Source organism: Centrocercus urophasianus, unplaced genomic scaffold (assembly GCF_019232065.1).
Source record: "Centrocercus urophasianus isolate 14NV4802_14NV808 unplaced genomic scaffold, USGS_Curo_1.0 seq_12, whole genome shotgun sequence".
Classification (NCBI taxonomy): domain Eukaryota; kingdom Metazoa; phylum Chordata; class Aves; order Galliformes; family Phasianidae; genus Centrocercus; species Centrocercus urophasianus.
Window position 1 is genome coordinate 35656206 of NW_024884364.1, and position 16741 is coordinate 35672946.

Consider the following 16741-nt stretch of genomic DNA (forward strand, 5'->3'; position numbering starts at 1 on the left):
TGTCATACTACACAGCAAGTGCAAATAAGCATGACAAAAATCAGTTTAAGACAAAACAAAAACAAAAAAACCTGCAATACCAATCAATAACCCAACTAACCCAAACATCAGTTGGTTTTACTGCAAAGGTGCCTTGCACATATCTACCATTACACCTGGTATATGTCCCTTCTGATCTTGTATACTGTTTCTCAGTTTAGCTATAAGTCATGATTTCTCACACATTTGCAAAATTTTTTCTTATTCTAAAACAAATGAATCTTAGCTATCATCTCTGTAATAAGAGGAAGGAATCCAGAGAGCACCTTATTAGAGCTCTCTTACAGTACTTTTTTAGTTACGTTAGCTTCGTAATTACATTCTTTATAGAATGGGCCTCTCTTGCTTGAATTACTTAATCTCTCAAAACAGGAAATCTTATTCACAGTACTTAAGAGTGTAGCAGGAAGGATGTACTGTATCTTTTGGTGAATGCACACTGTACATCCATACAGATGCCATCAGCTTGTACATAGTATATACAAGCACAACTGGCTGACTCAAATTGCTTAATATTTCCATGTTTATCTTTGTGGGGTTTCAAATGCACTGAATGACATAAAAAATTCAGAAAAAATGAGTCAAAGCAGAAGAATCCCATCTCTTTTCTATAACGACATTAAGTCCAGCCATGGTGGAATATCTGCCTAACAAAAAGATTTATCAAAATAACATACAGTACAGGTGAAACTGAAGTAATTACCTAGAGTTACACTACAGACATCAAATTTAATTCCTTTTGTGATGATAGACAGTTTTAAAGAACTTCCAAAACTTCGTGCGCCATTTCTACATGGGAATATTAAAATAATTTAGTTTGGATTGAAATTCTTGTTTAACGTTTTAGGCAAAAAGGAATCCAACAAAAACTCAGACTTTTAGCCTGTATGAGGTGATAACCAGCAACAGCTGAGCTGCTCAATATATGCTGTAAAACATTGTAGAATTCCCAAGGGAACAATCTTCTGACTTCATACTGCTTCGCAAAGGATGAGAATATTTTACATTAGATATGAGTAAGAGTCCAACAGACTACTGCTATGGAATAGTACTGTATAATTTGTAGAAAATGCTGCACAGAAAGATGCTTGATTACACAGGCTACCACATGAGAAATGGTCCCTGATAGAGAATCCAAGTAACTGGGAAAAGTAAAAAAAAAATTGGTGAGAAATTTACTCAGTCAGAAATTGTGAACTACCCTCTTCAATCTGGGAGTGCAGAAGCAATATTTTATTCATTCAATTTGCATTTTACTCCTCTTAATTGCTCTTCCTGAGTGTAAAAGTATGAAGCACAATGTTTTAACTCACAGAAACAGTTTATCATTGATTTTCAGTGTGAGTGTAACGCTATGTGAAAGCATAATAAGGATTTTAACATTAATGTGAATGGAGCTAATTCAGTTTAACAGTAAGAATTACCTTCAGATACTATTTTATCAAGTTCTTAGCATACACGCTAACAACTTTCTTCTGGGCAAAGAACAAACACAATCCAGAATTTAAGTGTTTTTGTTTGTTTTCATACTTTTAAAATTGTATATATTAATATTTTTGTAGTGCTGGACATAATCAAGACCCACAGCAAAAACAGTTGATGCTGCAGAGGCAATAGCCAGTATTTCACATCTACTGCTCCAAAACTGATAATTGCCTCACGTCAGTTGTATTACAGCACGCGTATGATGGATGAATCTTAAATACAGCACCTGCAAATATAGAGAAGTCCTACCAGCCTTGCATTCAAAGAAGCTAAACTTACGGGGAGATCACACTCAATTTCTAATTTAATTTTTCATCAGTAAATTTAGGACTCTAATGTTCAGGAAAAGAATCACTTTTCCAAGCTTGGGAGAATTTCACTTAAGCCTTCCTATATTGCAAAAACACCCTCTTTTCCTGCCAATGTTTATCTTGGATGAACGACAATACTTGATAAACTTAGAGTGGAATTTCCTGATTTTTGCATTCTTTTACCTCATATGATGCTTTAGTGAAAACATTCTGGCAAGCAATGATGCCTTAAGAACAGACACAGAGCTATTTCCTCAGCCTCCCAGAGGTTTTAAAGGGAAAGAGTGTTGCAGAGCTAATGGTTTGCGTTTGTAGCTGTGAAGTTCCTACGTGAACTAAACTGAAATTAACACTGAAAGGCTACAACTGGAACACACAGACAAAACATGACCAGCTGCATTACTCTACTTTAAGGAAAAATCATCTCTTTGTTTTCTGAACTTCCACCTTTCTGAACTTCTTCAGACCAGAAACGTTAAGACTCCCACATACTTCCTGGATCTCATGACTTCCCTGTGAAAGAGGTCTGCATGAAGAATAATTTATCTTCCTGTATTTTCATCCCCACAAGATCTCAGGACAGCTTCATAGCTTTAAGCTGCTTCAGCTGTCCTTCTGAAGACAGCAGGAAGACAGAAACCTCAAAACCCAAACAGGAGGAGCAAAGGTTCTCCAGAGAGCATTCACGTGACTCACTTAATCTTAACAATCTGCTTGAAACTGAAAAACTGGATTCTCATGCAATTACTTGGAAAACTAAAACATTAATAAAAAGCATTATACTGCATCAGTACAGTGCATGTAATTGGCTTACCTAGATTGGCATACATCACAAACAGATTGAAATACTGCTGCAAATGCCGCCCATGTTCAGATACTTCTCTTCGAAGAAGATTTAGTACCGCTCTCAGTAAGTGATCACTTAAACTTAAGTTATCATAAGCCTATAAAAGAAAGTTGTACTATTAATGGTTGAACCTGTTTAGTTCATACTTTGTGATGACAGAAAATGTGTATCCACTAGTATACTAGTATTACACAGAGAATAATACTTGCTACACTGAATATCATACATGGCTGAGAAATTATGCACACACAAGTTTTCAACTGAATTTTTTCTCCCATGGCAGCCAGGTTTGAATACCCTGAAGGACTCCTACATGTCTTCTTTAAAATTCTAAATGGAAAACAAAGGTTCATTACCTTTCACACTATCTAATTACCTACTTTTATTTTGTAGTATTGTACTTGCAACTAAATTCTAAGTTCTCATTACTTAGTTATGACAGAGATTTAAAAATGAGGTGAAACTGAACCCCTCTGACAGCAACTCTCACACAAATTGGTTATGCAACGTTAAGTAGTGCAAAACAGGCTGTTGTACAGGGTTTACAGTTTTCTTGTAAACATCTACTCCGGAACTAGCTTTTTATTAAATGCTATTAATGAAGATAAGAATACGTTTTCAAATATTTCCATTAGAAAATTAAATACCTGACTGGAAGGTCCAGGAGAGGCAAAAGGTGAAGGACACGGTCCATCTTGCAACGAAAAATGTGCAATAAATACGATAAGTTTTGCAAATGCACCCCTCACTTCAGCACTAGGGCATTCCAAAAGGTACTCAGAGAAGCGGTTTGAAACATTAAAAAGGACATTGTGTGCAAACCAAAAGCGTACATTCTTGCTGTGACGGAGAAGAATGCATAATGCATCATACCTGAAACAGAAGATGATACAACTTAGAGACCATGACACTAATTAATGGATAGCTGTGGTCTTTTTATAGAACTTGAAAATATACAATAAAGGTGATTCCCACATATTTTTTGCTCACAAAGTGTTTACAGTCAGATGAACAAGTTACAATCACAGATGATTCTGAAAAACCAAAATACTTTGAATTAAAAAAAACTTCCAGTATTAAGCTGTTGCTATGGATGGTAGAAGTAAAACCATAACAAAAGAATTACATTCCCTGCCCTCCCATCTACTACTAGATGCAGTCCTAAATAGGTAGCTCTCATTTCCTCTGTATTCAGACTGGGGGAGAGGCTGATCAGCAAAATATACGTAAGCTATGTATAAGACTACAAACTAAATACATAACATGTTAGGAATTCACATTCTCATTTAGAGATAATAATAAAAAAAAACAAACAGTAAAGTGCCTGTTTTGGAGAGGACTCGTGACTGCTCCCCTCTCAGCAGCAATATTTCAATGCCTCTTGATCTCTTAAAATAACAGGTATAACTTAGTTTTGAAAGTTGCTGTTAAAGAAAAAGGTGAGGCACATGTTTGCCACATATTGAACAACTACTTTATAGCTGTTGGTAAACTACTCACGAATATGAGATTTTCTTCCTAGTTCTAACAGTACCCACATTCCTCTCCCCAGAACAAACTAACAGTTTAAACTAAAACACCTAAAATGCTGAGATAAAGCTGCACGGTTAATTATACTACACACAGATTACACAGATTTGAAATACAGGCCTCATAGCAATGTATATAAGCACTCTGCTAATGGAATCTATAGTTTTAGAATCTGAAAGGAACAGTTTTAGAAATAAGAAATTTAGAAAGCAAATATAAGCTTCTTAACTGGGTTGAAAATAGTTCTGTTTAAAATTTACTGAACCATGAACAAAATTCTGAATTCATATTATAATGTGTAACTTATTAGTCTTGCTCTAAAAAAGTAGAATCTAATGACAAAGGCAGGCAAAAGGGCAGATTTAAACTCTGTTTAAAAATGAATTTTAAAGCAGTTCAGCTCAGTAGCTTATTTTAAGACTCATTTCCCTCCCAGTATTTTCTCTTTTTTTTCCCCACATATTTGGGGGAGGGACAGAAGACAGGATGGACCACTAACACTTCATTGTCATATGCACACAAACTAGGATCTTTCAAAAAACATTGAACTTCCAGAACTGTAGTTGTTGTTAAAAGATAAGATACCAATCACTAGCTGGGCCACGGACTATTTTCTTTGTATGAAATCCTGTGGTGAAGAGAAATCTAGCAGCAAGTTGAATGCTAATCATAGTTATTTCTTCTGCTTCTGGCAACAGATGATCTTGTCCTAAGAAAAAAAAACAGAATACTCACATGTAAACAAAGTAAAGGTAATTTAGTTTTAATACTTCAACTGATTCAGAACTGGTATTTTGTCCGACATCGTTTCCAAATTTTAAAAGGAAACATCAAAGTTTCCATTTTATTTGAAAATGTAAGCTTTAAGATCAGCACATGTTAACCTACCATTGCAGGCTACAGATGCTTACCAACCATTCAGCATTTCACTTGTGAGAATCATCTTCAGCAGAAACTCCCGTAGACATAAACATTTTAACAGAACTTAGTACATAAACTAAGCAGTATTTACTAAATACTCTGGCATGTTATCACCGATGACCAACTCAACAACAGATGTCTAACTGCAGAAATCCAGAAACAGCCAGAGCAGAAAGTGCAAAGTTCTCCTCAGCTAAACAAATTCTTGACAACACAATCAAAATTATTCTCACAGGAAATTAATCCATAATTACCAAATTCTCATACTAACCTGGAGGAGGATTTAAGTAGACACTATTACAAGTAAGCAACTTCTTTATAAACTGGAAGTACTCCAGGCTGTACTGCATACGATTATGCATGAACTGCACGTTCTGTTTCCGCACGCTTCGTTCGATGGCTGATGGCATTTTAATTTGATGTGGTTTAGTGGTGATAGCAAGTTCCGAAATGTATTTTGTTAGTTCACTGTCTTTGTCTATTGTGTCCATACGTTCATAAAAAAGAATATAAGCATTCCACCACCTCTTCTGGCGTCTGTAGGACATCCGCTTCATCATATGATCAAATACTTCTCCCATGTACTCTCCACCAAAACACTGATTTTTCATTTCTTCATCATCATCCATTTTACACTCTGTCACATCTCCATCATCAAATTTATACCATCGATTTTTCTCACCATCGCCACCATTTCTCTGGATAATATAAGAGTAATAATGTCCGCCACTGGCCTGGCCACTATGTACAAGCACACCAACAAGCCTGTATTTTGTGCTCCCAGAATGTTCATTTTCTGACTGTTCATTTTGTATTATTTGATTTTCAGGATTTACATCATCTCCTTCCAATTTAGCTACACCTGCTACTGTGTAAGGCTCCATGTCCAGCTCTCTTGGAAATTCAAAATAGTCATTGAACTTGATTGCACATTCCCGTTCCCAGTCATAATCAAATCGCTTCAACTGGATGGCAAGAACTGGAGGCAACTTCTTAATCAACAAGCGTTTCACTGTGTCAACCTAAGGAAAAACAACAAAAGGGACATGAGCAGTCATGAGTTTTGAAGCTCCTTCAAAAAGTGTTTGAAGAGTTCATAACACTCTTACCAACAGCCAAATTCAGTAATTATAACTTTTTCCTAAACACAAACTAAGACTGAACTTGATACAGCTGTATCAATACAGTGGTACACAAATTTTATATATAACAAATCATTACCTTTTTGTTGCATTTTTCACAATGATACGCATTTGCACCTTCCAATAGATCTCCCTTGACATACTGTTCCAAAGAATCAAGAAGGTTTTGGTGATTTCTTATATCTACATTCAGAGTTGTGAAGGATTCCTCACATTCGTACCTATAAATGAATAAAAACGAACAGATATATGTAAGAGAAAGGTAAAACATGTTCAACTTACGTTGATGAGTCCTTCTCTTAAATTGCAATCTGCCTACAGCTACATTGCAGTAGTTGTACTGTACAAACTGGTGTTTGTTAAAGAGGTTTACCATCAGCAATTAGACTAACACTGTACAAAAATTGTTTCATGCCTACACACAACAGCTCAAAACATTTTAGAAAAGCCTTTTAATTTTTCTAACCGAATAGAACTAAATAGTTGTCTTCATAAAAATTTCTTCGCTTATCTGCGTAGATTTTTGCTCTGTTGTGATAAAACCTTCAAAGGAACTCCTAGAAATGAACCAGAAATGGCTGAGAGACAACTGGTTAAGACATCTTGGATACATTTTTCAACAGAGAAAGAAGTAATGAAAAATTTAAAAAGGTTGCATCTATTCCAGCATTACCGTACAGGGCCTGATTCTCTGATACACACTGAAACACACAAAAGCTTTTATAACAGTGAATACAGTAGTATTTAGAAATGCTTAAAACAGTAATATTAAATTTATCTGCTATCTTACAAAGTCTGTTAATTTGCTATGCTCCAATAGTTTTTCTGGTCATACATTTTAACCCAAGAAACTAGAGAAGTTCTTTTAATCCACATGTAAACTCAACTGAAATTGAAAGATTGTCACAACAAAATGGGTTTCTATCAGTCTTCGCTGGCTTTTATGTACTGATTGAAGGGTAAGGCTGAACAGTCACTTTCCACAGAGTATTTTCAATAGTAATGTGTAGAGACACCTGTCCTATGACTCACAAATGAACACCCATCCCTGGAGGCGCTCAAGGCCAGCTTGGATGAAGCCCTGGACAGCCTGAGCTGGTGGCTGGCAACACTGCCCACAGCAGGAGGTTTGGGCTGGGTGGGTTTTAAGGTCCATTCCAACATGAGCCATTCTATGATTCTATGATCAGAAAGATGTCAACTGTAAGAAGATTAACTGCTTGCAACACAAAATTTAACTAAAATTTAAATATTTAAAGACACTTCAAGAGAGTTATATGAATGCTGTAGAAAAACAAGGTAGCAAGTTTTATGAGCTTCAAAAAAAACCTGACATACCAGCCTTGATTCTCCATTTTTATAAGTTTGTCTGCTTTAGAGCACCTTAATTATATCTTTCCAATAAAACATAGGTTATTTTTTCTATAAGTAGACTCAAACACTTACCTATGAGGGCATCCTTGACAAATCTTCTGATCAGCAAAGGATCCTCCTAAAACTTTACTTAACATTGCTGGATGGCCCAAAGCTTTCAAAGCTTCATCTAAACTATCCACCAAGGAATTAAAGAATTCTAAAGCATCATGTTGTTCACGCAGATTTACAGGTTCACCCCAGAGTCTGAAAACAAAAGCACATTCTTGTCAAATGCATTTTGTTCTGTTCCTCAATAATTCCTTAATAAAGATTTATTGAAGTTATTAATCTCTTCTTACTGGTAAGAACTTACAGATAAAATTACTGTGATGTAATATATCAACTGCCATTCTGTTCTTGACACTTACTTTTCTACTTACTGATAAGTAAGTGCCTTTTGTGTAACTTCAGACTTCGTTCAGAGATTAAATACCAAACTCAAAAACTGTTGGAATTCCCAAATCACCATCTTTTTGTGAATTCTGGCTTATTAACTGAATTTCACAGAAGGATGAAAAGGTAGGATAACAAATACAAATCTACACAGGTTTTGCTAATTTACAGTTCTTAATGTAATTTCTTCTACTACAATTTGTTTTGTTGCATTTCAGTGTTTCAAATAGATGTCAAGTAATAAATTTTTTACTTACCTAAATTGTTTCCAAAACCCTCTTGGTACATAGTACTGTAGCCTGGAAGCTGCTAAATGACCAAAAATTACTTGGAGATGTCTCAGGACTCCAATATTGTACTCTTTTCTGTCTTCTGTTTTACTCAGTGCTGGTTTGTCTTCATACTGATGTGGGTAGCCAAACACATCATCTCGTGGGTCAACATTGCTCTGAAAAGTGAAAGAGAATTTTTGCAACCAGATTCGGTATTATCTAATAATTGTTGCATCTCTTACAGATCTACTCCTAGATCTTAACAATCAAAAGAAATAAACACTGTCTTTGGATGCACTGATAGAATTCTGGTGACAGAAGCAACATATGATACGTTCAGCCCTATATACATGAGGAAGAATTCTGCAAACTCCTCTACTTGTATCTTTTCAGGTGTTTCTCTGTCAAGGAGCCTACTCACATAAGAGTATTATACGATTGCCCCCCCCCGTTAGCAATGGAAAGCAAAATGACTGGTCACTTAAATTATATATAACCTCTGGATCAAAAAGAATTTTGATGATGAGGATAAAGAAGCTCTACTTAATTAAATTTACCTCATTGTCCTGCTTTTCATCCCCAGACATATCATCGTCTACATCACTGCCTGTGCCTTCAATTGCAAGAATCCCATTCCTGATGGCTGGAATCATGTACAGCTGCTGAATAACAGAATTCATGTAACAAGTGGCACCAGCATTTTTTAATCCTACAAATCCCTTTGGTGGTCGAGGCCCAACAGGTGGTAGATATTCCCATTCTGTAAGCGCTTCACAAGCTAAGAAAAAAAATAGCAGAATGCAATTAGAAAAATTACTTTGTTATAAAGTATTAGATTTTCAGTTGTAGTATAGAGGACAGTTGCATGAAATTAGTATTAGTCTGTATCATACTGCAGTTTAACAAAAATACTTCACCAGAACATCAATTGTTAAAATCAACACATTTTTATAAATCATAATACCTCATAAATACCTTTATAAATCATATAACCTTAAGATTACACCACACTCTTCCATTTTGTAATTAAAACAGTAACTATATTAAAAAAACAGCTTATTTATGGACAAAACATAACTCTTCCTATCAGTACTAGCAAATTTTCTAGTTTAAGCATTCCAGATCTGTCAGTAGTAAATAACCAATATTTATCTTATGCCTCACTTCCCTTTGCCAGCTAGGAGAGCATTTTTTAATAGTGTTATCTGTATACCTTATGAAAGATTTTTCCTCAGCCTTCTCCTTTACATTTCTAACATCTCTTCAGAATACACTTACAATCACAGATTTCCTACACTAATCTGTTGTCCTGTGGTTTTTAACATAAATGACAACAAAGTACACAAACTTTCCTTGGCATATGTACAATTCATACACGTGTACTATTTTGTGTAGCATTCTACAGTGATCTAGCACCCTTATCAAATATTTAAATAGAAGGTAACGCCATAAAATCCTTCCAGTTGTGAGCAGACAAGGAATATTTCACTATATTTCACTATATTGCACTATTTCACACTGAAAAAGGTGAAGACAAAAGGATGAGGCAAGGGGTAAAACCACAAATCTGCCCATTTCATTTGTTGAGATGGAACTGAGCAGCAAAAGACTGAAAAACCTCATACGTAACTACTCAAATGACTTTGTGACTATATGACTGATATCACAAACCATGCAAGCAGCACTGCTACTCCCACTATGGAACACAATTTCTAGTTGCTTATAGTTTTGCTAAACTCTACACACTTCAGTAATGAAATTTCCAATACCAGCCTATTTGTTCCCCTGTTAATATTACAGTTGAAAAGTTTAGCTGTTCCATACAGGATTGCACAAAATACAATCTAGTTTGTTCATTTTAAAGAAAATCTTTTAAATGCTTTTTGATTGATTAAAAAAAAAAATCCGTTATCTAAAAGATTTTTGCCATCTCTGTGAAAATAAGCTTCGATTTCATTTAACTATAACTTTTGAAACACTAACTTGTCTGTATTTTTTTGTACATACTGCAATTACTATTATCTTCCTTCAATGAGAATGAAGTTCTTTTAGAGTAGAGCAGTGCAAAGACAAGGCCAAAATGGAAAGAAAAACTATAGAGAAAAGGCTGTGACACAAGCAGAGCACTAGTATGGTGCTAAAAACAGGACAGTGGAGCTGTGTCTGTGTATGGCTAAGAATAACAGATCAAGTGAGCAACCAGGAGACAGGCACTAAAAGTAAGCAGAATAAATTTGATGAGGTGCTGGGACTGCTTAGGAAAAGCCTGAAACAATGAGACAGAGTAAGGTTCTTGGGATCTAGTAGGGGCAAAGTGGAGTAGGCACAGAATAGAGTACAGAGAGTCTGCCTGCGTGAGTGAATGGAACTTGGATGTAATCATGTAATGAAGTCAGTTTACTAACTGTATAAAGAACAAACAAAGGCTATAATAACTTTTGTAAGGTCCAAAGGCCTAATTTTACAATAAAGCACATTCCACATTAAAACCACAATGTAAAAAAAAAAAACAAAAAACAAACAAACAAAAAACCTCAGTTGATATTACAAACAAAACCTATACATAATATATATATATATATCAAAAAATAGGAAATAGTTAAAAAAAATTACATACTAGTGATTGCTGTACCTATGTAATACATCTCAGTCAAGGTGTCTACTATCTGTTTGAGATTTCGGACACATCCAACTGCTAGTGCAACTAGTAGCTCAAAGCCAGCATTAATAGTAGCTGGTGAACTACAGACTGGTATGGCCTGCTCAGCAGGCAATTCCCCATTTCTCATGTATTGTAAATAAACATTGGATGCTGGAAAGATGAAGTCATCTATCAATTCCTGAAAAAGATAAAAGAAAATAAATCACTTATTATCGTAAAAACAAACACTATTCCATAACAAGTTATGAGTTATTACATAAATGAATGTCTAATAATTGGAGACATACTTAAAAAGGAGTTACAATTTAGACCAATATCCTAATGAGCTTTTACATTTAGAAAAGAATAGCATTATTCTAAAGCAGTTCACTGCAAATTCCTTCCCCAAATTAAAAATAAATCTATACTGTCCTTGATCAGTAATTTTAATTCTGCACAATCAGTGTTATCTACAAAGCCCTTTATCAGTTACTGCTGGAAAAAAACACTGTTGCTGCATAAAAGAAAATCAGATATATAAAGAAACCATGTCTAATTAAAGAGATGCTCAGATGTCTTGCATTTATTCAAACTTGCCATAAACATTAACATTAATAGTTAGAAACATGGAGGAAAGGAAAATGCAGCATAATGAAAGACAGTAGTCCTATACTACTGTGTTCAAAAAAACATTTAGATGCTGTACTGAGGGACATGGTTTAGCCTGGGGAATACTGGTGACAGGTGGATGGTTGGACAGCATGATCTTGGAGGTCTTTTCCATCCTTGGTGATTCTATGATTCTAAACAAGTCTATCCTGTGTCTAGCTCACTATCCATGTGTGATGTTTGCTGAATCTTGGAAGAAGTTCACTAGTTCACAGCAACTCTACACACAGAGGCTCATGAAGAATGAGAATGCCAAGTACTCTTATAAATTAAATGTGGATATTTTTTTTCTTCCTCTTTTTAACCCCAATAAGAAACTCTTCAAACAGTTGAATTGGGAATTTCATGGCTACAAACCACAAGAAAAAAAAATCTCTTTTTACTTATTTATAAATGACACTCAAAATCCCACAATTCAAAAAACTTGAACTTACCTTAATGAGATTAGCACCTCCTTTTTCACAACCAATATGGTATTTCTTCTCAGGTGTCTGGAATGCTAACAACTCTTTTGTTACTCCAAGGTGACCCTCTAAAATGGTTTCTTCAACACCTGTTTCCCCTGTCCTTTTTACTTCATCCTACCACAGAAGAGAAAGTTAGGATACTCTACTAAATAATATACATCACCATCTAGGAAGCTTAAAACTGTACTTCACAGCAAGGCACCAAAACTCTCATTATTAAAAATAAATTAATTCTCAAACTTACCCTGATCCTTTTCAGCCAGTCAATTTCATTATTGAGAAGAACTTCAGCATTGGGCACGTTAATATTACTGTTGTAGGCATAGTTAAGAAGATGTCTTAAGAGAGTGAAGTAGTCTCCAGAATGCTTAGCTCTCTCTCTGGCAGTACTCTATGCAAACAAAAAGTGAACAATTCGTAATTCATACATGCTTCTACTTATTTTGCAGCACCCCACTCCAATTGAAACAGAAATTGATTGTGCTGCTTACTTATAGGTCAAAAGGAACTTTATACCTTACTGATTTGTTAACAAAAATTTGTGTTCATCTGCAAATATTTTGTCTTAGAACTTTCACAAAGATTCATATTTGTACCAAAGCCTTCAATTGGGCAACTTACCCCTAGAACTGTAAACAGCAGAGTAATGAAGAAAAGGAGAGGTCTCTGTCCCATGCAACACCTGGTAGCCATTAGAAAGAACTGCTCCTGTGCCATTTGACGAACAATTCTAAAACAACATTTAATAAAAAAAGATTAAATGCAATCCCCCTATCTAAACAGAACAATGAAATCTGTATTTATCTGTCACACTCCTTAATGTCATTTTCTTAAAACTGCATGTAATGCAAGAAATGGGAATACTTTAATTATTCATTAGCTACTGACTAAGTTTCTCCTAGTGAAATTTTAGACAGGAGTTACTATTATGAAATCAGATCCATAAATCCAGTTATCAAAATACAAGAAACTTAATAGCAACAAACCCCTAATCCTGCACAATACCAGCATACACTGGATAGCTAAACAAGCAATTTGCAGGCCTAAGTCATCTGACTTTTTTTTTTTTTTTTTTTAAATTATGGATAAGCTGTGCCTAAAAGACAAAATAAAATGATCCTAGTAAAAATACTCATACATATCACTGTAATAGTTTGCTATTCATCTACAGTGCAATCAAAATTTATCATCAGAAAGATAAAAGAGGGTTTCCTGAAAATTAACATGGCTGGAATTAAATGAAGCTTTCTATCTAAGAATTTAATCCAATCAGTTAAATTGGACTAGGGAACAGAGAAACATAAAGAAAGAAAACTATTTTAAGTTTTAAATCATTTAAGTTAGTTGTGGTACCAAGTCCTGTAAAAACTGTTAGAAAAAGGACTCTGCTTGGGTGGAGAGGGGGAAAAAAAAGAAAAATCACTGTTGCATTCTATGGAGTGTCTCAACATGCAAGAAACTGAATTTTGCAGTGTCTTTTTGGTGTGGCTGTAATTGTTTTCTGCTCATGAGATCACTATGGAAAGCACACAGAAGAATCCTATTTTCTCCAGAGTTCTTCTGTGTGTGGTTAACTGTCCTTCTAAGACATGTAAGAATGGCCATGAAGTCAAAGCGAAGATGCCGCTAACCCAGCACCCTGTCTCTGGCGAACACGTAGGAAAGCACACGAGGGGAGAGAAGCATGCAGTGATACTCCTCCAGAATGTCTTCTCAGCTTCTAGCAATTTATAGTTCAGCAAGACTACCAAAAGCAGTATTTTGTAGCCTTCACCAGCCAAACTCATGAAAGAATCCCCTCAAGCCATTTCTCAACTGACGGTTTACATTACTTGAATATTATGCTCAAAAAGTTTTTACACGTATGAAAGAGAAAGAAACACTGTTCCCTATTAATTTTTCCTTTGCTACTTCTGATTTTAAAGGTCTCTGTGGTATTTTCCTCCCACCATTTATATCTTCTCCAATAAAAAAAAACCACCTCAAGCTATTCAGCTGTTCCACACATGGAAGTAATTTCAGAGCTTTGATCTTCCTTGTCACCATTCTCTGATCTTCTCAAGTTTTATGGCAATGCTCTGAGTTGTAGAAGGACCATGGGAGGGAGAAGGTCTATTTTGTTTGTAACGACTTGTGACATTTATGGAACCGATTGCAGAGTTGCTGCTTTCCTAAAACTTCTCACAGGCATGTCTTTTAGGATGCATACTTTCATTTGTCTACTATCCATCCCACAGACACTCCTCAGGTTCGTACACTTCAAGGCAAAATGAAATAGGTAAATACAGTATTTTCCTACAGTGAGAAGTGTGACTGATGAAACACACAGTCTCACACTGTTACATCTGAGGAGTATGCAGTATTTGAACACAAGTATCGCATTTTTGTGAGGCTACAATAAACTACTACTTTCCAGGAACATTCCTACATTCTTAACGAACCAAGAGAGGGATTCAGCTCCCTCAGGAGACATCTAGTGCCACATTAGACAACATGAAAACAATGTAGAGCTGGTAGATATCACACAAGTCACACGATGAACCCTCATTCACCTGGTGAAACAGCTGGAGACCAAATTCCTCCATTAAAACGGGCAACCTATACCCCTAGTCGCTCCAGGATACATATCTCTATTTAGTTATAAGTTAGCTTCTTCAATGGATCTTAAGTGCCACAGCTGATCGTGGGCAGTAAGAATCTGGGGAATGGTCTACGTGTATGACCATCAAACATTATACAGCCATCAGTGGCATACTTCTGGGTTCCAGGATCAGTTAGGACTATGGTTCAACTACCACTTATTAAGTCAGTTTTGCACTCATGGCTCACTAGTATAAAATCACTTATATGGGAGAGAACAACTGCTCTGCTGTTTAGTATTAAACATTTTGCATTTTATTTCTCAACTTATATATGGTGAGGTTATATTATGATGAAACAGCGAAAGTCCCATACAATCTCAAAAAATTAAGAACCAACAATTAAGACACAACAATTCATCTCATTGGCTCCAGGAAGACAGTATCTGAGATGTGAGCCTGACCATCTTCCCTGTCCTTTATGGTACAGCAAAAATGTTTTCTCACATGCATAATTTTGCTCATATTGTTCTGATAGAGGTTAGGAGATGAGAGAATGACAGTCAAAACTGAGAGGTAAAGGATTCTGAAAGTCTGATATTTGCAGCTCTGCAAACATTAATTTGTTTGCACATCAATTCAAAACAGGAACATTTCTTTAGTTCAACTTCACTGTCTTCATTTTCAAATTGGTTTCTGTTTCCACCAATGTTCAGGCTATTCTAACCATTATCTAATAACGAATAGTACTGTTGCATTCCAACTGAGATCATTAGCTATATATCAGAAATTTTACAAACATATGAGAGAAAATAAATGAAGCACAACTTCTTGTATTAGGAGTATGAATCACTTCTCCATACAAACTCAGCTCATTTCCCAAGCTGGTGGAAAAACAAAGCAGAGAGAAGTAACTCAGCAGCAGCCCACTTTGCAAAGGGGAACCCTTACAGAATTTCATCTTCTCTGACAACAAAAAAACAAACAAGAACACCACATAAGTAAAAGCTATTCCTTAATACTACTATGTTTTTGAAGGGTGAAAAGCCAATATATTTGCAGTATTAAGCCACCGCTGTTCAGACTGGCTCATATCCCAACAAAACATGTGCAAAAAGTCGTCCCAGCCTGAGGAGTAATCTAGTTTATTCCAGTATTTTAGGAAGGAAAGTACAATGAACTATTCAGTAGGCATAACAATATGAAATATTTGGGATTCAAATTTCAGACAAAGTTCAAATCAGCAAGGATATTAACCACTGGAAGAGACAGGAAAAACTGTCATGGTTTTGCACATCTGTAAATCAAGACTAAGTTCTACCAGAAGGACATTCTACCTCAGTAATGTACTCTTTTGAAAGGAATCTGCACAAAAAAATGTGAAGACTAAACTGCTTGACATGTATAGATTCAGGGGGTCCCCGTTTGAACCAACAGTTCACTTACGTAAGGAAACAGAACCAGAACAAAAATAGCTGCAAAGAACACCTACCATTCTCAAAGACTAAGAATGGTAACAAGTCATCTTTGGTGCAGGTTTGGCACTGGCACTATTTTATTTGTAAAAACAAAACATTGCTATTTTGTTAGTAGCTGTTTTAATACTTTACATTGTGCTGTAAAGTAACTAAAGGTAATTTACTAACTTAAAAGATAGTAACAAGGTTCAGTGAAGCTATTCAATGCAATAGTCCATACACCAGGTTGTAGAGTAATAATAAAGCTTGTGGATCTTCATTGTAACAATCCAGTCTCATCAGTAGGTACAAGAAGTTAACTGTAGTTCACATGCTGAAAGTCACAAGACATGCAACATGTCCCCCAGTGCTGAGGGTTCAACAAAGACGCAGTCACTGCATCACGTGACAACTCCAATGTGACAGTTTTATACAAATGTTTGCAAAACGCAAAGAGTCACAAGTGTTTCCACTCTCATGCAAGAAAACCAAAGGACTAAATCTTCCTCCCCTCTCCTCAAAGGACTGCATCTTGCCCTTACTTACCAGAAAGAAAGTATTTATTTGAAAGT

General features: G+C 35.6%; 1 protein-coding gene across 2 annotated transcripts in view; it reads right to left on the reverse strand.

Moving 5' to 3' along the window:
• Positions 1-16741, reverse strand: part of USP9X (ubiquitin specific peptidase 9 X-linked) — a 99180-nt gene that overhangs the window by 11091 nt on the left and 71348 nt on the right. Inside the window, exons 27-38 of one of the 2 annotated variants that reach the window (XM_042810945.1) lie at positions 12755-12863; positions 12378-12524; positions 12101-12247; positions 10989-11196; positions 8914-9134; positions 8342-8532; positions 7722-7895; positions 6355-6496; positions 5405-6155; positions 4798-4921; positions 3330-3555; positions 2650-2779 (exon numbers count right to left, since the gene is read on the reverse strand). In XM_042810945.1, coding sequence (XP_042666879.1) covers positions 2650-2779; positions 3330-3555; positions 4798-4921; positions 5405-6155; positions 6355-6496; positions 7722-7895; positions 8342-8532; positions 8914-9134; positions 10989-11196; positions 12101-12247; positions 12378-12524; positions 12755-12863 — 2570 coding nt within the window. Of the gene's footprint in view, positions 1-2649; positions 2780-3329; positions 3556-4797; positions 4922-5404; positions 6156-6354; positions 6497-7721; positions 7896-8341; positions 8533-8913; positions 9135-10973; positions 11197-12100; positions 12248-12377; positions 12525-12754; positions 12864-16741 lie in introns of both variants that reach the window. The other variant, XM_042810944.1, reaches the window with a different exon arrangement.